This window comes from Poecile atricapillus, chromosome 9 (genome assembly GCF_030490865.1).
Source record: "Poecile atricapillus isolate bPoeAtr1 chromosome 9, bPoeAtr1.hap1, whole genome shotgun sequence".
Lineage (NCBI taxonomy): Eukaryota > Metazoa > Chordata > Aves > Passeriformes > Paridae > Poecile > Poecile atricapillus.
Genome location: NC_081257.1, coordinates 10292471 through 10315143, shown reverse-complemented (window position 1 = coordinate 10315143; position 22673 = coordinate 10292471). Strand labels below are relative to the sequence as shown.

The window sequence follows — 22673 nt, the reverse complement described above, 5'->3', positions numbered from 1 at the left end:
CCCAAAATACATTTGGAGTCAAATCACTGGCCTCAGAAATTTCACCCTGGACTTGCTGTCTGGGGAGGAGCTTCACTTCATGGCAGTATTAACGCTGCCAGCTCCCACCCCACACAAAACCAAAGCCAGCTTCCACCAGAAAGCTATGCAAGTGATTTTTCTGCTGTAAGAGTCTTTGTCTGTTGAATAATATTGCCAATGAAAATTACTTTGACAGAAAAACAGTGGGACTAAAAGGCTAGAACAGCAGCACTGAGAGAACTGGAAATTCTAAACCACAGAAATCCAAGATAAGCTGCTGTGTTGCACACTTTTGTGTGGGACTAGCAGGGACAGGCAGCTGCATTTGTATATTTTCCTACTCAGCAAACAGCTTGAAAGGTGGCTCCTGCCAAAGTTACTTACAGCTGGGTAAGTAGGGTGCTTCTCCAGGGCCAGACAGAGCTTCTTCTGGAAAGCCATTTGATCAACAGCTAAGGAAACAGTTTAGAAAGGAAATAAACAAGTCTGTCCATACAATAATAAACAATAATAAACATACAATAATAAACATGTCTGTCCATCACAACAGCTACACCAAGTACAAGCTCTCAAGCCCACCCACCAGCATTTCCTCATCTGCTCTATTGAGAAGTCCAGTTGCAAAAGCCTGAATGGAATCAGCACTTGTGCTTTCTCTAGTCAGGGCTGAGAGTAGCATTGAAGACATTGAATACAGGACTTCCTTGGACAGGCCAGGCCTGTTTGACAAGGGAGGCCTTGTCTGAAATGAAAGGCAACAATGCCACGTTTGTTTCCCCATTTCAGAGCTCCTGCCTCTGCAATTCAATACTGTAATCACAGATGCAGTCTAATTTTTTCTATATACCTCCAATAATCTTTCAGAAGTCTTTAGACTTAACAGGTGGTATAATGAGTTCAGGTGATGCACTGAATTCAGCAGGAACAAGAGATATGTAAGAGGCCAAATGAAGGTTTGCTTGAATTTTGAAACAAGCTGTCTCAAGCACTTCTGTGCTACAAGTAAAACACATTATTACTTTGTACTAGCCATCCTTGCAGGTTTTGATCTAAATCAGAAAGAGCAAATGTTAAACTCATACCTATTTCATTCTGCCCCTCCCCAGCTTTCAACACAATTCCTGATGTCCTGAGGAGCTCTTCAAAGACTCCCTCATTTTCCAATCCACAGAAGATAGAGGCATTTTCCTTACCAGAAATCCGTGACTTCTTAGTTTCTGAGAAAACAAGACATACTGCATCAAATATATAAAAAAATCAATAGTGTCATTAACAATCAGCATTATCAAAATTGCAATTTTGGCACTGTCCCTGCTTGGGAGCTGTTGCCTCTGTTAATGGGTCCCCACCCCACTAAGACAATAACCAAGCACCTACTTGGCAAGTCTGTCTTGCAGCTCCCTTCAGAAGCATCAACCTTCGACAATTTCCTTTTTGAAACCATGGTAACAAAACCTTTGTTGTTGCCTAAAAAAATGCAAGAAAAAGACAAATGTTTAATTAATCTCTTTTTTAAAGCAGATCTAGAATGTATTAAAAACAGCAAAAGGGAACATAACAGAAATTGTGAGTGCTCAAAGAAAGACAGATTGCCTGGGTAACCAATATCACACATTTTTCTGCTGTGCAGGTTGAAATTTTAGAGCTTGTCATATTTAAATAGCACAATACATCAGTTTTTCTAAAATTCAGTTTTTCATAAAACAAGGCTTGGCCTTTCATTCAGGCATCAGACAAATTAAATGGCAAATTAAAGTGAGCTACTATGGGGACCCAAATTGCATCCACTGAGCTAAACTCAAGACCCTCTCCACATGCCTGGACAAAGCAACAAAGGATTCACAAGTGAGTATTCATAAGCCCAATCACATTAAGTGACCCTGCTCATGTCCCTAACCATGAATCGTAGCCAGTGTACTCTGTCAGCACAAACCTCCATCTAACCAACCGTTCCTCTTTTGGGGGGTGGCAACAATTAAAAAGAAAAAAAAAAACCACAAAAACTTGACTCACCTTTAAAACTTAAAGGTTATTTAAACAAGATGTGTGCACATCTCACGCTAAATTTCAGCTGCTTGTCAGAGGCTAGTAAAATGAGTTTCTTAAAATATCAGCATGGAAGTGGAACGGTTAAAAAAAAAAAAGTGCAGTGAGCGTTTCAAGGGTGTTTCAGGTGTATAAATATCTGAAAGACGGGTGCCAAGAAGAGGGTGCCAGACTCTCTTCAGTGGTGCCCAGTGACGGGACAAAGAGCAATGGCCAAAACTAAAACACAAGACGTTTCACTTCGATATAAACAAAATCGATATAAGCAACCTTTAGGGTGTGGGTGGCAGAGCACTGGAAGAGGTGCCCAGGGAGGTCGTGGAGTGTCCCTCTCTGCAGCCATTGCAAACCCACCCGGACCCGTTCCTGTGTCACCTACTCCGGGTGCCCCTGCCTCGGCAGGGGGGTTGCACTGGCTGATCTCAGAGCTCTCTTCCAGCCCTATCGATGCTGTGATTCTGTTCTGGGTGCGGAGTGCAGTCTGACAGCCCAGCCAGGCGTCAGGCCGGCACCTTCCCATCGCACCTACTGCCAAAGGCTGGGCAGTGCCTGAGGCGGCCTTTTCAGCTTCCCTCAGCTCAGTTCAGCCCAGCTCACCTGAGCCCCCCTCACCTGAGCGAAGCCGAGCCGAGCTCACCTCTCGTCCTGTCCCGTGCCCTGCGGGCAGGACCGCACACCCCGCTGTCCCCTCACGCCGCTCCCGCCACTCGCGCTCGAGTTTCCCGCCAGCGGCGCGCGCTGACGCCGTTCCGCCGGCGGCGGAAGAGCCGGCCCCGGAAGCGGAAGCGGGGCGTGCGGCGGCGGCGGCCCGGTGTCGGCCGGAGCCGGGCCCGAGGCGGCACCGCCGCGATGAGCGAGCCCGAGCTGCTGCTGGACTCCAACATCCGGCTATGGGTGGTGCTGCCCATCGTCTTCATCACCTTCTTCGTGGGCATGATCCGGCACTACGTGTCCATCCTGCTCCAGAGCGACAAGCGCCTCACGCAGGAGCAGGTGTCTGACAGGTCAGGGCCCGCCTGAGCCCCGCTCCCCCCGGGCCCGTCCCGCTCCCCCCGGCCCGGCCCGCTCCCCCCGGCCCGGCCCGCTAACGCCGCGTGTCTCTCTTCCAGCCAAGTCCTGATCCGGAGCCGAGTCCTTCGGGAAAATGGAAAATACATTCCAAAGCAGGTAGGGAGCTGCGCGCTCGGGCTTTACGAGGAGGATGGCTGGGAAAGGAGCACAGAGCGCGGGGCTCAGCCCGGGCAGTGCCGCGGGAGGAGCGGCGCTCGCCAGGGCCGGCGGGGTCGGGCGCTGCCGGCTCTCCCCGGAGCCAGAGCAGTGTCAGGAGTGCAGATCCTTAGGAAACTTGGACACAGCACCGCTGTATATGTCTTTTCCGTGACATTCATGTTAGCTGCCGCTGCTCGATGTTTTACCTGCGTGCTGACATGAGATGTGCCTCCAAACTGTCGTGTACAGTATCTGCCAGCAAGCACACAGATGTAGTGCAAGCTTGGGATAACGAGGTGGTCATACAATGTCAACTGAAACAGTTGCTGAACTATAAATGCATCGTTGGCTCTGTTGGTACCAAATGTGTATTTTGTGAAATCCAGAGGTCAGTTGGGTGAGTGAAGATGTTCCATGTATCAGTATTGGTGCTCCATGAGCACAAAGAATTTGAACAAAACACTAAAAGCTCTTAAATTGGCATGGGTTTATTTTCAGAGAACTACCATAATTACTTCAAGAATTTTAAAAAGCCAGAGATCTGGTACTCTGGATGCAGAAAAATGTGAGGAGCTTTAGAACACATGGGCAGTGAGGCACCTATCCCAGGAAGGTGTGTTGTGAAAGAACTCATGAGATGGCTGAATGTCTGAGCAAGAATTAATGCTTCTGTCCTTTTACTTTTTATGGTGTTGGCATTGTCTTTTTCTGTTTTCAGTCTTTCCTGTCCCGGAAATATTTTTTTAATAACCCTGAGGATGGATTTTTTAAGAAAACAAAAAGAAAGGTAGTGCCTCCTTCACCAATGACAGGTATGTTTTTCTACCTAACTGCAGCCAGGTAGAAAAACTTGCATGTGCTGAGTGTGGAAAGTGAATCAGCTTTGGAGGGAGTGCAGGCAGTGTGAGGAATTATTATCCCTCTCTTGGATAATAAAAATACTAAATTGCTCCATGTTGTGTAACTTCTGCCTTGAGCTCCTTGCAACATCTCAGGAGACCTGACCTCCTCAGGGTAGGCAGGAGTGGGAGTCCTGCTCTTGTCTCTTTTTGCCAGTGTTTTGCTCCAGCTCCTGCAGGGTCTTCTCTAAAGTTATTTAATTTAAATAACGTATACAGCAAAATAGGAGCTTGTTGTCCTTCCTCTACCCAGGTCAGCTCACAGAGGGGTCAGGCAAGTTCAGAGATCTGGGGCAAGGGATAGGGTCAGACACAGAACACAACACCTCTGTGGCAGCAGCTGCTACCACACTGGCTGAGCATCACATTTTGCATAGTATTGTCAAAAAATTGTTCAATTTCAATGGAAAATTATAGATACTGGGATAGGACTGTTGTCTCATGCAGTTTCTTAATTAAATTAGCTGAGATGTAATGACTTGTTTCTCTTTATTGTGATGTGCTGCTACTTCACATCCCATCTATGATTTACAGATCCTACCATGCTGACAGATATGATGAAAGGGAATGTAACCAATGTTCTGCCTATGATCCTCATTGGTGGTTGGATCAACATGACATTTTCAGGATTTGTCACGAGTAAGTGTCTGCAATAACATGGGTTTGGCTGTGTTTCTGAAGATGACCTTGAGGGTCTGGGCTGCATCAGAGATTTGCTCCACAACCTGAGAACAGTTAGAAGCAGCATAAGTTTGCCTTGAGGCACTGCTGCTCTTCACTCCATGAACTGCACAGATTTGCTTGTCCCATTGCAAAGGGGGAAAATTGTTTTCAGAGTACTGACCGCAGTCTCAAAGAAAATAGCTCATGTACTTTGGAACAACTGTATTGACAAAAACAGGATTTTACTAAAGCTGCCTAAGCTTCAGGCTGATACAGTGGATTTTTCTCTGAACCTTGTCCAGGGAGTTGGTTACTGGGTAGAGCATACACATAAAAAAATACTACTTACTTAAATTCATAGTTCTGGGTCTTTTTTCTATACTATTAATGTGGTAACTGTTTCTTTAACAAGGGACATTCCCTTTCACAGTCACTGAAGTAGTACCTGTGAGGGTTTATTCATCTGATTAAGTTTCATAAAATCTTTTTATATTAAAACACAGAACTGCAGCTTTTTAAAAAATCAGAGTTAACTTTTCATTGTGCATGTTGCACTCAGACTACATTAGATGAAATAAAAGAACTACCTGCTCACTTTGCCCTGTGCTTTGCAGTTGTACATGTCACTTTGTGAAATTCTGCTTTTTTTTTCCTTTATCCTGCAGCAAAGGTCCCGTTTCCTCTGACGCTGCGTTTTAAGCCAATGTTGCAGCAGGGAATTGAGCTGCTCACTTTAGATGCATCCTGGTAAGCCCCTGTCCTCAGCAAGCAAGGTCCAATTCCCACTTGGAAAATGTTGAATGTGTTAATAGCCCTTGGATGGTCTGTGTGGGCTGCCAGAATGAGGTCACAAGCCAGCTTTGAACCGACAACAACTGTGCTTGTTCTGATTTGTCAGGGTGAGCTCTGCTTCCTGGTACTTCTTGAATGTGTTTGGACTCAGAAGCATTTATACTCTCATCCTGGGCCAAGATAATGGTAAGGCACTTGTCATTTCTGGGAACTGGCTGCCCCTTCCATGGGATGTTGTCTGAGGGAGGCTGGGGAAAAGACTTGTAAGTTTACAGCCAAAAAGTTCCTGAATGCCTCTCTTGTTTCTGTGAGGTTACTTACTGTCCATGGGACAGCTTTGACAACACCTGCAGCCAAGTACCCAAATCTCCTGCACCAGCCACTGGCTCATAAACTTCCACAGTTGTCAGCCCAGGCTTTCTTTCCCCTCAAATCAGTGTGCAAAAGTTTTGTACTCATGTTTATTTCTAGAAAGTATTGGTTTTAAGGAAAACTGCTAAGATTTCTTAATGTTAGATGTGGGGCAGGACATATGTGCATTGGGAATGTAGGAAACTATTTTTCTCAATTTTTCTGCATACTTTATGTAGATCTGGCTAAGATGGAGCAGGTGGGATCAAGATGTCTTGTAAGGACTCCTGGCACAGCAGTATTGCATGCTGGCTGTTGCTGCAATGTTCTCATCTGTAGATAAAAACCTTCCCAATGGCACCATGCTCCAGGGAATGCTGTTTAATAACACAGAAATCAATCTCTCATTTCTCATTTGTAGCTGCAGATCAGTCCAGGGTGATGCAAGAACAAATGACAGGGGCAGCAATGGCCATGCCAGCAGATACTAACAAAGCATTTAAGGTACAGTATTCCCACCTGCATTCCTGTTTGTGTGAGCTTGCAGGGTCATAGGCTGCATGTAACTCACCGTCTCCCTGTGTCGAGTAAGGGATTTGCTCTGGATTCCTGTTCCTAAAATTAGAGCTGACAGCTTATGAGGGCTGTGGGAGTTGCTCTGGATCTGGCAGAGCCCAAATAACCCTGAAGTAAATCTGACAGATCAGTCATTGCTGGTACAAAAGCTGAATTTATGTCCCATCCTCTGCTTTTGCTAAGGAAGGGTTTTGTTTTTTTAACCTTGAGGTATAGATCCAAAGCAGAAGCTGGCTCTCTAAAAGCTGTTTCAATAGTGCAGCTGAGTGTGAGTCCAGCAGGCACCTGATGGAACTTGGGTAAGAAAAGCCAGTCAGTTCAGTGGAAAATCCATCAGGATTTTACTGTCTTGAAGTTCTCCTGAAGCACTTTCCATAGGCACTTGTTACACTGCCTCTGCCTTTCACAGGCAGTTTATGCCCAGGTTTATGCATGAAGGACAGACCTGCTTTCTAGTTTTGTAGAAGAGGTTTAGCCACACATAACCTGCTGCCTGGGAAGTTGGGGTGGTCTGCTCTTGCAGTTTTGTTTTCAGTAACCTTCCTGGTTAAGAAATCCCACACCACCCAGGCAGAGGCTCAGCCAGGGAAGGGATGGCTGCAGTTGGCAGCAGTGCCAGAGCAGTGGTTGTTCTGTCACACTCAGCACTGAGGTGCAATTCCTGCCAGTACTGACTCCGCTTCCACCCAGTCCTGGCTTTCCACAGCACTTCTGCCCATTCAGCCTCACAGGGACCAAAACCCACTACATGTTCCAGCAGAAACAAAAGGGAGAAAGCTCCACTGCAGAGGAAGTGTTCTGGCCAAGAAATACAAATCTCCTGCTGGGCATCATGTGACATGGTTTTTTTGCAGGCTTTGTGCACAAGTCTGTGATCAGGTGCAAAATTTTTGGCCTCTTACCTGTTGTTATCAAGTAACTCTGAACTAAAGAATTAACTCACTGCAAAGCACTTGACCCACCAGAACAGGCTGTTATAGAAGCAATGGACTGTTCCACAAGGTTAGAGGGTTGGGAGAAAGCAGATAACATCATTTTTCTAATTTCTGTAATGCAGTTTGTATTGGTCAACTAACATCTAATTAAGCATAAACCACTGATTTCAGAGTTGACAGGATTGCCAGGTTTTTAATAGAAATCAGTGTTTGTTGCCATTTTAAAAGCAAGCACTGTTTTGTGTAGTTCTTGTCTAACTAATCCTATGTTGCTTTTCCTTCTCTACTTCTGTTCACTGCCAATGCAGACGGAATGGGAAGCCTTAGAATTGACAGATCATCAGTGGGCCTTAGAAGATGTAGAGGAAGAGCTCATGGCAAAAGACCTCCATTTTGAAGGCATGTTTAAGGAAGAACTTCAGACCTCCATCTTCTGAGTTTGAGAGTACGCTTTTGTCTCTTCTTGTAAAAGTTATTTGAAAAGAAATCTGTTATCTAAAATTATATAAGGTATTTTAGCAAGGCTGAGAATAAAAGAAAAACATCATGTTCAGAACTGCAGTGCCCTCACTTTGAATTGAGCCCAAAGACAAACATACACACTATTTCCCTATTAATTTAATCCTTCCCAAGTCCATTTGTAAGCATCTGAGTGCCCACACAGCCCTTCCTGCCTGTGAGCAGGGTGTTCCCAAAGACTGCCTGGCTGTTACTTACTGGTCCAGGTGGGGATAAAAAATGCTTTAAGCTGCCCACCTTGCACTGTAGAGAACAGGGAGCAACTGTTCCTGGCTTATCCCTCTGCAGGAACTCCTCAGACCTCTTCCCCAGGGAGAAGTCCCAACCTGGAGAAATGCTTTGTAAAAAGAAGCTCTTCAATACTCTGGCTATTATTTTTTCCCCCCTTTCTTTATTCTGAGCACCTTTTTCTCAGGGTGAAACTATAAATCCTTTTCAAAGCAGGAGCTGAGGCAGGACTGTGATTTTCTGTTCTCACCAAATCATTCCAGTGAACAGGGAAGCTGCCCCTTTGCTTTCCCTTCTTCCCAGGATGGGTTTCACACCATGTTTTGGAGGTCAGCCCTTTACAGCAAAGCTCAGCAGCTGCTGTTCTACATTAAGGCTCATTAATCCTCAGGAGTTCCAGCTGAAAACAAGCTCCTCTTGCTCTTACACTGTAATTTTGGCATGAAGACTTCAAATCTCACAAGGGTTTCACAGCCCACCTTGGCCTGCAGGACTGTGACAATCCCACACATAAGCCCATTGCACTTCCTCAGCTTTTTCCAGCCTGCTCTCACAAGTGTGTTCAGGTTGCCCTGAGGAGGAAATTCCAGAGACTGCAGGACAACTACCTCAGTGGTACAGTCACAGGCAGCCCTGATACCCCTGGAGAAAATGGACAGAAGGAAGACCAGGACCTCTCAGGGATCTGCAGAGGAAGGATGAAACCATAGCTGAGGCTGTCCAATGCCTCAAAAAAGCAAGGACAGCTTTGCTAGAGCACCAGGTACCAGCAACTCAGCACTGCAGGGAGAAAAGGCAACCCTAGAGCAATTTGAACCCTCAGCTATGCAGAGCTGTGCCCTCAACAGCTGATTTTCTCCAGATCCCCACTGGCTCTGCATGACCCACCCTCCCCCAGCCCAAATTACTCCTAGAGCAGGCATCCCCACAACCAGCAGTCTTAGGCCACATAATGAAAGCTGAAATTAGAACAGAATCCAGTTTCAGTGCAAACCACTCTTTAATTTTCCTCTTTGTACAACAGAGCCAGCCACTTACAAAGTGCTAGTCTAAAAAACAGTCTGGTATTACAGCACACACACACCAGCCAAAGCCCAGCAGCTCAGAGGCAGAGAAAGCAGAGCTGGGCCACTTGTTCTGCAGTACAACAGTCTGTTCAGCATCTGAGACTGAGCCCCATGGATGCATTTCTCAGTGTCAGCACAGGTAGGGAGGTGAGGAGGAGAACAAAGGCTATTTCAGATCGATTTCTCTTTTAAAAAGGTCTTTACTGTCCTCCTTTTCCTCTATTCCCCATTTTGGAATGCCCACATGACTTACTTTCAGGGTAAAACAAACAAAAAAATGCTGATTAGAGTAATTTCAGTGCAGTGCTACATCTTAAAAATTGCTTTTTGCATGCTTCCCTCGGTAATAAGGAAAAAAAATACAATATTAAGAGTTGCAAATGTAAAAATGAAACAGCAGAAGCAACTAAGCAATTGTGATCTCAAAAATTCAAATTTTAATGCTTCAAAAGCGAAATTCCACAAAGGAGAATCACATCAGTAGCATGCTGGCTAGAGACAATGCCCCCTCCTTCTCCCCATTGCTCTCCAGTGCCCTGGCAAAGGGCTGCCTGGTGCTGCCCTCCCAGGGTGCAGGGACAGGCACACTGCAATTTCCTACAGGGCCTGTTGCCAGGAGCTGCAGAAAGGTGGGGCTGAGCTGGCAAGTATGGAGTTAAATGAATGAACACTGCTGACCACCACAAGAGAAGGTGATGGTCAGCACTGAAGCTACAGCAGCTGCAAGCACATATTCCAGGGGGAACAAAAAGCACACTGATAGCCAATCTCAGCCTTTCATTCTGCCAACACACTTGGATCCAAGAAGGAAAACCCCTCCTGTTTGGTTCACTACCTTGAGCCAGATCTTTCCCTAAAAAATACAGGCAAAGGTTCTGGAGTTTTTTTCTCGTTTTTCACATGGAAGACCAGTTCTCCACTGAGACTCCCAGGAGTCTCTTTTCAAAAAAGCTGGACTTGAGTCCAAAAAAGCAACACGCAGTAAAAGGAGAACAGAGGGAAAAGCATTTGCCAGTTGTGACAAAAGGATGGAGCAGAACCATTGAACAGCAGTGGTAAACAGGATCTGGGACAGGACTATCAGCTGCAGCCCCACAGAGGGTGATGGGGTGAGGATATAAAAGGCAGCACTCAAGTGTGCAGGAATGCTGAAAGAGCAGTCCACAAAACTGAAGTTGCAGGAGAAAAGGCTGAAAACTCACACAATCCATTGCATTGGGCTGTCACCCATACAGGTGACAGCTCTGGGAAAACAGTGCTGAGCTTAGCTGGAGACATAAATGAGCAAAATGGATACAAATGCTGTCACTGCACAAACCAGAGGAAAAATGCTGGCGGCAGCAAAGTGCTTACAGAGCAGCCTGGAAGTGAGAGGTGTAGGAGATGGAAAAAGTAAGAAATCATCAATGTTATGGATGGTATTTTCTCTGCAGAAGAACAGGAGTCAGAGCAGCTGTATCCTGCATCTCCATGGGGATCAGCCTGCACATATGCCACACCATAGGCAGGTATGATTCACTTCTGGCTAAAATTCTGGGATCACTGGATTCAGTGTTCACATGAAAAATGCCCAGTCAAAACTGCCCAGGAGACCCTCAAATGCATCTAAGGATGCAAGCAAGAGAAATGTTTGTTGCTTTGCCAAGGGACCTGGGTACAATGGCAGAGACTGCAACAGACTAGATGTACAAAAATTTGAACTGAGCTCCAGAGAGGGTGCAGGAGGCCTCCCTGACACAGGCAAGGCCCAACAGCAACACCAGAGTTGGCAGGAAGCCCCAATGCCGATTCACAGAATCGTACCCACCGTTCTCCTCCACGGGCCCCTGCAAGGCTCAGCTGTGCCTGGCCTCCAGCTCAGGCTGTCCTCTCCCAACCCCAGCTACAACCCTCAGCCCAAGAACCACAGCCCCAACCCCTGCCTCTAGCCACACAGCTCAGCCAGATTTTAAAAAGAACTTTATTGAAGCTCCAATATATATTATTTTTGGCCTCTAAATACCCAAGTGTCAGCACCTATTCCTGGCTCTCCAGTGCTATTCTGCAACCCCCAGCACTGAGTCTTTCAGTGCTTGATTTTCTGCTTGACCCCTACAGAAGGAAGAAAAATTTTCAGGCGCCTCAGGCATTGCTTTACAAGAGCAACCACTACCATGGTGGCTGTGCGCTGGAGGTGGTGCTTAGTTGGTGTCCATGCCATCACATTCTTCTGGGGGAGCAGAGGGGGCAGAATGTTCCTCGCTGTTTCGGCGCTGATAGAAAAGCACATACGCGGCTTTTGTCTACCAAACAAAAAGAAAACCCATCTGAAACCATCCACACAGCTTGGCTGCAATGTCACGCCCAAAGCAGGCAGCCACACTCTCAGCACAGACCTGGAACAGCCTCGATCCAAATACTCACCACTATTTGGTCTTCTGAAGCCACTGAGACACTGCTGTCATCAAAGTAGTACCACTTGTCGTTCACCTTGTTCTTCGCGTAGGCAGCGTCTGTTGGGGGGAGAATCAGCATTTCAGGGATGGCCAGCAGGGAATGCACACCTGGGACACTGGGACCCCAAACATGGGTGCATGCGAGGCCAGGAGCCAGCTTTGGCATTGCCTACCCCAAGCCTAGTTAACCAACATAAACATCTACAACATTTCAGTTAGTCTAGGACCAGGTTCCACATACCAGGCTTATCCCTGACAACTGAGATACAGAGAAAATAAACTTAAGGGAAAAACAATAATTTTCCAGTTGTTCACTGGCCTTGAGTCAGAGCTTTCCCAAACACACAATTTAATACTCTGCATTTTCACTTGAAAGAAAAGTTTTCTGCTGTTAATGGATCTGATCTGGTTCTCGCAAGAATCCTCACTCAAGAATGAAGTTAGAAATCCCTCAATGTCTCTTCCAGCCAAGACTTCTGTGACTGATCTCCAACCTCAGAACATGTGCCCCTTCAGCTACAGGAGCTCATCATCCTCTCATGGTAAATTGCTTCTGGGTGGTTTTGCAAGTGTCATCTACAGCATGGATCTGCATGGACACCTGATACAGGTAACTCACCTACAGACACTTTTCATCTATGCTGCAGCAAAACCAGTGACAGAAAACACAGACTCATCATGTACTAAACTTGTATATAAGTGCATTTTTCTCTTGATGAAATGACATTTTCCTATGTCAGTCCTTATCAGTGCAAAGGTGGAAACATTCTACTGTCAGCAAGTGTCACAATTTCAGATTCAGCACTGAAAAATTTTGACCCCACTCATAAATTGAGGAACACTAGCACACAAACTAATGACAACTAACCAGCGTCCCACAGGCATCAGTCAGACCTCAGGCCGAAGTGCTGCTAACTATCTGCCCTCCATATCCTAACAGGATCCCAATATGATACTCGCCTGCTCACAGAACACAGGTAACCTTTGGACTAGACACCTTAGGTGAGGGCTACTGCAGGTGTTCCAGGGCACAGCCCTCCCATGTCCCCTCTGTCCTCGTTTCCTTGCACACAAAGGACACAGCAGCAGCTACTCACAGTGGCCCACTCCCATGGCTCCATAGTGATTGGAAACTGCAATGAGGTCATACACATATGAGCCTGCTCTTGGGTCGCAGACAAACTCGGACATGTTCAAACCCCTGGAAGGAAACACAAAAGTATCAGTACACCAGCAACCATCACTTTTTAGGAACTGAAGCATGGCACCAGTGCTGTTCTGCTGCTCGGGGGCCAGGTGTTGTTAGTGTGAAGACCAGACTTGTTAACTCTCCCACACGAGGCAGGTCCTGACAAACACACCAAGCACTGCCAGAAGGTTTAGAGGGAGGTGTTGAATAAAACACAGTTTGAAGTGTAGGTATGAAAAGTGAGATAGGAATAGCAAGGGATATGCTTCATCCCACAGCGGGATGCTAGCAAGCAGAAGCAGAGGGACAAGGCAGGCTATCATCTTGTAATTGTGCAATACTTCAAGTGCAGCACTGCCCAAAAGATTTGCTAAAATTGCTATAGAAGTTCTCTTGGCTGAATCACAATTCTGAAATTAACTGAATTTCAGAAGAAACAGTACCTGCTAGTAACTAATGCTCTTTGAGATGTATAAAGCTGAACAGCATTAACAAAAACCACCCCCAAAAAAAACTAACCCTCTCAACTTGTGCCTGCTGTCCAGCTGTTCAAACCCAGAAAACACCTGCTCCCATGTTCCATACAACAACAGTTCCAACAATACTCCAGGCTCCATACAGCCTTTACAACAAGCCTACCCAACAGAAACATCACAAGTACATCTTTCTTGACCAAGTTCTTCAAGCTCTTCCTAGCTTGAGGAAAGAATCCTACCTGATGGGAAATTCCACAACAGTGTCAAGTTTATCCCTCCAATATCTGCTGTATGAGAAGCGTTTTAGATGTACCACCAAAATCCTGGGCAAAGACCACAGGTCAAACTTCTTCGTGGCCTGTTGATGTTTCTTACAGTTAGGGCAGTACCTAAGGAAGTAGTAACAAGCAAGGAAATTAATGACTCCATCAAAAGAAAAGCTTCTGGCCTTCCATTAAAGATGCCTCACTAGCATAAGCACAGTCCCTGCCTTACAAGAAGGCACACTGCCTGTGGAATATGCAGGTGAACACACTGCCTCAGAGAATTCCAAATTCCAACTTGCTTTCACTTTATACTTTTATGGCAAGTGTGTTAACTGCTCATTGTACAAAAATTAACTTTTAAAAATAGCCCTGTCGTTGGAACCTACATTACCACCGACACTTTTTTTCTTAAATACAGGCATGAAACAAATACTTTTATTAACCCATGTCCACAGCCTATTGAATCAATGACTTAATACAGATCTGACAGACTTCTCAAAGATGAGGACAAAAGGATATACCTGGGAAATTATAAAAATCCTATGAAAAAATCACGTGAACTCAAACAGTTACGGTATTTTATGGTAAATATAGAAGGCAGGCAGAGGTTCTTACCACGGGTCATGTTCACCAAGTGTTTCCATAGTAGTAAAGAGCTCTATGCAGTCTCTGAGGGCTACTACAGACTTCTTCTTCTGTGGTTGTAGCATGCTTCCATGTTTTTCAAATGCCTGGTGAAAGAGATGGCTGCTTTATTCAATTCCATATACTCTGTAATCCCTGACATCAAGAAATTACATGCTCACTTTCCCCACACTGCCTATTTCTGCACCTCCTTCCCCACTCATCTCCAACCACCTACAGCCACTACTTTCTTATGCTAGATAGTCCATAAGAGAAAATATATGTCCTCACTTGGGTTTAGAGCTTTTATCAGCTCTCAGTAAAACCTGTCTTATTCTGTTACAAAAAAAGAGTTTATTGTTACAAAAGATGACCCAGCAGAACACTGTTTGCTGTCACCTTTTAAATACCCTGCAAAATTACACAGATTACTTATGAAAAGAGCATACTACAACCTGTGCCTCCTGTTCATCATAAAGTAGCCTCCGTGTCTCAGAATCCCAGTCAACAGCAACTGCAGAAAAAGCTACAAGAAAGAAGACATATTTATTGCACTGGTGTAAAAAGAAAGAAGAAAAAAAAACAGAAAGCAAGTAATTACCACTCAGTTTTAAGATTTTTCCTTCAACAATGGAGTTTATCTCTGAGGTCCCAGAGGAATTCACAAGGCTAAAAGTGAAATGCTGTTTCTTGCAAGGTGGCGGGTCTCTTGCTGACTCCACTTGCATACAACCCTCAGAGTGGCAGGGATCAACTTCTGTCAGCTTTTCCTTGCCTTCCTCTCCGCCATCCTGATGCTCCATCTCTTCAATGTCTCCTGGAAAAAAATTTCAAACAAGGACAATATTATGTGGCTTCAATGCAAGTTTAGCCTGACACCTCCCACAGACAGTTGTTTGCATCAGCCTGTACCACACACACCAGTTACGTGGAAAGCAATGAAAAGGCATGCAGAAAAAGAAACCTCTGTTTGCTAGCCACTCCATCTGAAGCTGTATTTTCTCTTTTAGCAGATGCCAGTTTAGGAGAGTGCTTGGTTTGCAGGTTAACAATGACAGCACACCCGAAGAAGCATCCCCAAGAGAGAATCAGCAAGGCTGCAGCTGGGTGTCTTCACAGAAAGGAATATGTAAGTCACCAGGAAAGTTATTTCCATTCTTCAGGGAAAATGAGCAGGTTTTTTCCCTATTTAACTTATTGCAACTTATTACTCTCAGGGCTACACCAGTGAATCATTTCAAACAGGGAAGGGAAACACTCATATGCCATCAGCATTAAAGGCTTCCTAGTGAGCATGTGGCCTAGGAATGAGACTGTTGGTTTTGTGTCCTCCAACAGACAAATTTCTCCATAATCTTTGTGATCTAACAGGCCAGTTTTCATCACCAAAGGGCATATCAGGAAGAGATGCTGCAGGAGGGAGGCACCTGGACACCTCAACTAAGCAAGGACTTCCCTAACACTGGCCAGGATGAATGCACATCCACACCTTGTTCTCCAGCTGCTGCACATTTGATCTCCCTAGGAAGGCAATGGTCTACAAGATTCTCCCTGTACAAGTAGATGTCCAGCACAATAGGGTGGTTTAATCATAGTGGAGAAACAATCTGCTAAAGCTTAAGCCAAATACATCCAGCACAAAACAAATGCTGTCATAAAGCTTAAAGTGCTGAAAAGCTTTTAGCAGACTTTGAAAGGGCTTTACCTTCAACCACACCATTGGAGCCATTGCAGGTTCCTCTGTCGGGGCAGGGTGGGGAGTATTCTTCTGCCAGAGGGAGTTTCACACAGCGGCTGAAGAGAACGGATACATTTATTACACAACCATACTGTAGCTAGTTGGTTCTGGTAGCTGTGCACCAGAACAGCAGCATCCCCCTCTATCACCAGCTCTTGCTGTCCAATCCCCTCCAGCAAACCAGAATCCATCCTGTACAGCACCATTTACATTTACATGACAACACCAAGAGCCCTCAGAATGAGTCAAACAACAATTCCCTAAATCTCTGCTCTCACTGCTTGTTCCATGTTTCACTGACTGTATATTGAAAAGGCAAAAGTAAATTACAGGGGCTCCATCTGTGAGCCCTGAAAACATGCCCTGAGTTCTGCTCCTGACTCCTTTGCAAGGCTGAGCCAGCAATATCTGTTACAAAGCCCAAAAAATCAGGACCTTGAAATGTCCCTGGGGCCTCCAGACACTAATGCAATGCAAATCCTGGTTTATACAACCCACACAAATCAAGGAAAATTCTCCTGGTTAACAAGGATTCAGTAATCCTATTACAATGTAATTGAATAAGCAACCTCTAGAGCTTGGCATGGGATTCAAAGGTACAACCATGACTTACCTGATCTGCTCCAAAACCACACTGTACAGGTGATCCACAGTGAGCTTGTGTTTGGGCACAGATATTAACAGTGGCTGCCCAAAGAGCACAGTCCCTGAAGTGTTGCTGGATTGCCTCATTGTCTTTTCCCGAAAGTAAACAGAGAGAGTAACATACTCTGAGCCATCGTCACTTGGCTTGCAAACTTCGTACCTGTTTGAAAGACAGGTATTTCAATGGGTTATTTCCACTGCCAAGAAGCACAGCAGGTAGCACCAATATCAACTCAGTTCACCAAGTCTCTCCAACAGTACAAGGGGGTTGTGCTGTCCTCAGGCTACAGAACAGTTTCCTGAACACTCTCCATGGCTCACAGTGGCACAGAACACACACCTGCAAATGACTCAGATGCAACCTTCTCTGTATCTTTATTCCTAATTCAATCCCCTATTACCAATCACCTCCCAAAACACTACCCTGACAACTCCACAGTGCTTCAACCAGTGAAAAATACTAAATACACTTTGAAATCCCTCAGACAGTGTTTGTTCCTCCTGGAGAAAGAAATCTTCTTGATGCCTTGGGTCTTGCATTCTCCCAGCTTCTCAACCGGTTTTATGGCCTGAGCTCACATCACTAAGCAGCTAATGTTTCATAAAACCAAGAATCTGGAAACATCTGCTTCACAGAAAAATCCAAGGACAGTAAACAAACAAGAAACATTCTGAAAGACAACAAACAGCCTGGGAGAACAGTGAGGAGACTGTGATGCAATTTGTGCCTTGGGTGAAACAGCAAATGAGGTATTTGCAGCTGTCAGAGGAGAGGCAAAGTAACCACGTGGTCCAACACTATCACACTGTTTGCTTCAGGCCTATTCATTGCAAAATATTCATGTTCAGGAATGCCAAGTCACACTGGTCTTTAATTCAGTGATTCACCTGTCCTAGATTTATCTTAAAACTGTAAAAGAAAGATTGCATGAAAGATGTCAGTACACAAAATGACCAAGACCACAATCACATATCTGAATGCCTGAAACTCCTAACAATTCTCTTAAATTAGAAAAGCCACTTCCTTTCTCTCAAAAGCTAAGGAACACTTCTTATTCCCGTTTTCAGAGCAGGGAGGCCAACAAATTTCCGAGCTGTAATTCTGCTTCATCCTACTTACAAAAAAAAAAAAGGATCCCAGCTTGGGACTTGGACCGAGTCAGTAGAGTACATGAAGGAAAACATCCTTCCAGGGAGTCCCAGCCCACCAAGAACACAAGAGCTCAGAGTCAGCATAAGAGAGTCCAATGCTGGGAGCTGTTGAGGTTTTCTAGGCTGTCAATGCTACTCAGCTGGACACCAGCATTTCATACAGTCCACATCTCCCAAAGTTTCCTGAGAAACAGCACCACAGAGGTGAATTAGTTCACTTAGTACTGTTTAAACCACAAAAGGCCATACTCAGTCCCAGAATATAATCTGTCATTAACACCAAGCCTGGACTCCTGTAACACAGCTCAGTGCATGACACTCCTGTGACTCCTCTCACACCACCTACACTGTGCTCTGCAAGCAGCAATTAATGAAGCCCCATTTACACTCCACCCTCATGCACCTGAATGAAGCCCAGCCCATGAGAAGGAACAGATGGGACAAAAATAAAAGACCATTCCCACAGGTAGGGGTCATCCATCACCAACAGCCAGCATGCAGCACCTCACAATACTCTGCAAAGAACATCTCACACTTCTCACCACAGCATAACAGATCTGGTTGCTCAAGTGTCCCTCTACTCACTCCACCTCAGAACACCTTTTACATACTAGTACTAAAAGAGAAATATCAGAATCAAAACCTGTGATTTTTATGATCTCCTGAGCAACAGCTATGCCTTGAAAAAAAGAACCAAAACCAAAGTATTTATGTACAGTGTAAGGAAGGCTGTAGAGCTGATACTGGGAATTGATGGACAACACCCTATAATTCTGTATGTTACAACTTAATTGAAATAATAGAACATGAAGGTGATGCTACTCCAGATGACACAACATGGTTTTAGAAGTCAAAAATATTAGCTCAGCTGCTAAGATAATGCTAGATATTGGCTAACTGCCTTTATAATTCCTGACAACTCAGAGAAGTGTCTGAAAACTGCTAAGCAATAGGGTAGGACTTGACCAGTCTTTATGAGCCTTATGGAGGTTCAGGTCTGTGGTTTCAATTCAGAAAGGAGGCAGTGAGCAATGAGGTAACTTTTGCTCCACTGCACATCAAGGTGAGCAAGTGCACAGAAGGATGGAAAGCTATGAAGGACCAGAGCTACATGAAAGGACATCGAAAGCAAAAAATACTCTGAACTAAACACCAGGCTAATATATAGGTTGTATGCTGCTAAAACATTCCCTCACAGGTGCTGGGATCCATGATACTAACTCCAGCTGCAAAACACTATGTGGATCACAAGTCAATCTACAGCAACAACCAAGAAGTCCATTTGAAAGAGAAGGGAGAAGGGCAGGAAAAAATGTCACTGCAGAAGCTGCCAAACAGATCTGCCTGAAGGGAGTGACTACTGAAAAACCACAACAGGGTCAAAAGTACACAGAAAGAATAAACACAAGATTGGAAAAAAACTGGGAGAAACTGCTGCACATATTCTGATCTCTTCTAGGAAGTGGAGATTCTCCTAATACATTTACTTTCTTTCATAATACCAGAACACACACAAACAAGTAAACAAAGAGATCAGAGACTGAAAATGTAATTTTCTTAGACAATGGACAGTTTGCCCCGTAGAACCTGGTCAAAGGATTTTGCCAGTCTTGCAGAGGAACAAGATTAAAAATGAATGAGGGAGTTCACACAGGAGGTTTATACAAGGTTTAAATAAATACAAGTTCATTTTGGAAAGGACACAAACCCTCATTTCAAACAAGCAAACCCCAATTTTAGCAAGTATAAACAAACGTCACAGATCAGTCTGCTACAATATCCCACACATCTCAAATGTTTTACATAAAACTACTGGACCTGCTGGTCTGCTGACCTCATTAATTCAGTTCAGTAATTGCTGTAGCCTCAGTGACACTAACAAATCTGACATCTCTGCAGCCAGTGATGTTTGTTCAAGACCATGAACTCATCTAAATGTAATATACAGCATGTTGTAAGAGAAGGCAGAAGACATGGCATGTATGACAAACTGAACAGATCCTATTCAAATATGCACACTTTTATAGGTTAAAGGTGACCTGCAAATCAATTTGTGAAACTTTTATCAACATAAACAATACATGTTATGTAATATGCCCCATTAGCCAGGCTAAGAGAACAGGGGTATGTAGTTTATCCATCAGAACATTTTTCTCCTTAGTTCCTAAGAACTAAGCAGAAACACTAAGAGCAATACCCTTGAAATGGGCTGTGGAGTTTTTTTTTATGTGGTACTTACCTGAGCCCTTGTAGGCCGGCTCCAAGCCCCAGCAGGATCCCTGGTGATGGGACATCACCAGCATGGTGCATGTGTGGGGGTTACATTGGAGCAGGAGCCAGAGGTCCTAATGGGGCTGGGCTTCCCAGAACCTGAGGAAAAGAAATAGCAAGTGTTTGGGTTGTGTGCTGAATGCTGTGCTCTGCTTAGCCTGGGCAATGAGAGCATTCAGCACAAACACTGAACTGCTATCATCAAATTGATTTGCAGACCACCTTTACAGGAGTGATTTCTGATCATTTGCCACAGACCTCCCTGTCCTTCCACAGAACAACATGCTTGGAGAGAATAATTTCCAGCACTGTGAGAAGTGGGATACTTGCACCATTCTCTGGCTGCACTGCCCCTGCATGTTGGGTCAGTGATGTCGTTTCAAGGCTTCTACCAATCCCCTCTACTTCTGTATCTCAGCTCTTCTCCGATAAATATTAACACAACTTGCTCCAGGACTACCTGACAGTTCCAAACCTGTCAAGATGAGAAAGTGATGAGTGCAAAGCCTTGTGAAAGAACAGGCTTGGAGAACTTCCAAAATATCCAAATTCTCCTTCTCTTTCAGTAGACTTGGAGAAGAAAATGTAGAGTTTTATCCTCTTGTGTAAAAGGTGCTAGGTTCATTTTGGGATGCATTTCAAAGTTACTTAAAGTCACCTAAATATCAAGAAGCCCAGTGTTATTTGCATTTCTTCTTTTAAGGTTTTACTATCAGAGTGCTCAACAAGTAAGATAATACACCAGAAGAACTGATGAACCAGGAACTGAGGAGTTCAGAGGGAAAACCTGTCTTAGACATCCAGGGCACATCTTTGTTTTCCTTATTACAATCTATTCAGCTTAAATTCCAAATGGAGTCCAATTCTTGCCCCCTTCCTTGCTCCCCCAGATTCAGCATTCCCCACCACTTTAGTGGCACACTGAAATTCACAATACACACAAGATGTCCAAGATGCCCTGCAAAAAACAGAAGGCTGAATGTGTCTTCCCTCATAACCCTATGGTGAAAACCAGAAAAAAACCCAGTTTTTCCTGCCACTGAAATAACCCAAAAAAGGTGGCAGCTCAATATTCCATACATCCCACATACTGCACATTTCCCAAATTTCACCAACAGCACAGTCTGGACTACAATATCTGTCTCCAGACCATCTCCTCTGTCAAGCAAATGCTCAGAAAAGCCAAGGCCCGTTCCAGCTGCTCTATTCTTGCTGCAATGTGTTTGAGAGTTCCTGCTCACTGACATTTCCAACCCAAGCATTTCAAGGAAATCCATGATCTGCTCAGTAGCAAACCAAGAGAGGCCCATATCAAAAGCTGAGACTCGACAGACATTGCTGTCAAAAGCAAGACACCAGTACAAAAGTACTGACTTTAATTTTTTTAAGTAACAGTCCTGCTGGAGCACAGTTCTCCTGCAGTGTTAAAGAGTTTTTGAATTTTGAATTGAGATGTGTATTGCCAGCTGGCCAGTGCATAATACAATAAAATCAGAGGTCTGGCAAACTACAGAGGTATTGTTGTCACAGGCAGGCCTGGCTACCACTCTCAGCAAAGCAAACCTGCAGAAACTGAAACATTGTAAAATACTAACATTCATATTTAAATTTTTCAATCCTGAGACAACTTAATATGATGCTAAGAAACGTACAGAAGGCAAGAACTGCCAGTTTAAGTTACAAGCAGATTCTACAGCTTCAGAACCACTGAAACAACTGATTTCTGCTACAGGAGACAGCCACAAAGGTAATCATAGGTGGAAGATCTGCTGGACTCTGAGCAATGTGTTTAGAGGGGGACAATGAGAGGAAGGAACAAAGGAACGATTGGATGGCAGCTGCTCATGAACTCAGAGCCCTGGGGCTTTGTACTGCCCTGTCATTACCCACTCATTCTTTGGATTCTCAGAGTCCAGCAAATAACCACAGATGATCAGGGAAACAACCTTGGTTTGCTTCGGCCAGTGGAAGGGAGGAGTGCTTTTCAGGTGAGGAAACTGTTACACCTTAAAAAAGATTATTTAAAAGGAAGGGTGCAGTCTTCAGTGTATCACAGCTTCCCCCAGAATTCACCCAGTGTAGCTACCAGAAAGAACAAAAGAAAAGGCCTGTGATCTACCCCAATTCAAAGACTAGGCAAAAAAATCCTTCAGAAAAAGACCTCAAAACTCAAAAGGACCCATCCCTAATTTCAAAATGTAAGTTTTGGGAATGCACACAAGCTCTGGGGAAATGCACAGGAGAAATATCTGTTTCTGAATATGCTCTATTGATTTAACTCTGTTTTGGATAGTTTTTCCCTTTGTTTTCTAACCAGTGAAAGAAACTTCTAACTGCAACTGCTTAAAACAAGGAGATAGATATACACATTACAGTTTTCCCACAGGGAAGTCTTGCTACTGGACATTACTGGGAAATAAGAGTACATGATGAGTATATAAAAGGGACAGGATCAATAAAACATGAATTAGGAAAGAGTTCAAGCACAAGACAGTGAGTATCATGAAGTGAGTATCATTTAAATACAAGCGATACTTTGATTCTAAAAAACATCTTTTACTTGAATAAAAA

The 22673-nt window shown here is 44.5% G+C and overlaps 3 protein-coding genes across 4 annotated transcripts in view; 1 reads left to right on the top strand and 2 right to left on the bottom strand.

The window, feature by feature from the left end:
- FANCD2 (FA complementation group D2) overlaps nt 1-2835 on the bottom strand; it is a 35951-nt gene extending 33116 nt beyond the window's left edge. Inside the window, exons 1-4 of the mRNA XM_058845476.1 lie at nt 2705-2835; nt 1399-1488; nt 1104-1238; nt 406-473 (exon numbers count right to left, since the gene is read on the bottom strand). Coding sequence (XP_058701459.1) covers nt 406-473; nt 1104-1238; nt 1399-1465 — 270 coding nt within the window. The 5' untranslated portion in view covers nt 1466-1488; nt 2705-2835. The remainder of the gene's footprint in view (nt 1-405; nt 474-1103; nt 1239-1398; nt 1489-2704) is intronic.
- On the top strand, nt 2829-8048 carry EMC3 (ER membrane protein complex subunit 3). The gene is made up of 8 exons (XM_058845482.1): nt 2829-3071; nt 3177-3234; nt 3995-4088; nt 4710-4814; nt 5504-5585; nt 5737-5816; nt 6403-6485; nt 7801-8048. The coding sequence occupies exons 1-8, from the start codon at nt 2917-2919 to the stop codon at nt 7927-7929; spliced, it is 786 nt and encodes a 261-aa protein (XP_058701465.1). The 5' UTR covers nt 2829-2916; the 3' UTR covers nt 7930-8048.
- A 3200-nt stretch (nt 8049-11248) lies between these two features.
- USP4 (ubiquitin specific peptidase 4) overlaps nt 11249-22673 on the bottom strand; it is a 32139-nt gene continuing 20714 nt past the window's right edge. For both annotated transcript variants that reach the window (XM_058845103.1, XM_058845101.1), the window contains 9 exons: nt 16648-16839; nt 16002-16090; nt 14898-15113; nt 14752-14822; nt 14288-14403; nt 13646-13795; nt 12839-12942; nt 11710-11798; nt 11249-11588 (listed from right to left, as the gene is read on the bottom strand). In XM_058845103.1, the coding sequence (XP_058701086.1) occupies nt 11487-11588; nt 11710-11798; nt 12839-12942; nt 13646-13795; nt 14288-14403; nt 14752-14822; nt 14898-15113; nt 16002-16090; nt 16648-16839 (1129 nt within the window). In that variant the 3' untranslated portion in view covers nt 11249-11486. The remainder of the gene's footprint in view (nt 11589-11709; nt 11799-12838; nt 12943-13645; nt 13796-14287; nt 14404-14751; nt 14823-14897; nt 15114-16001; nt 16091-16647; nt 16840-22673) is intronic.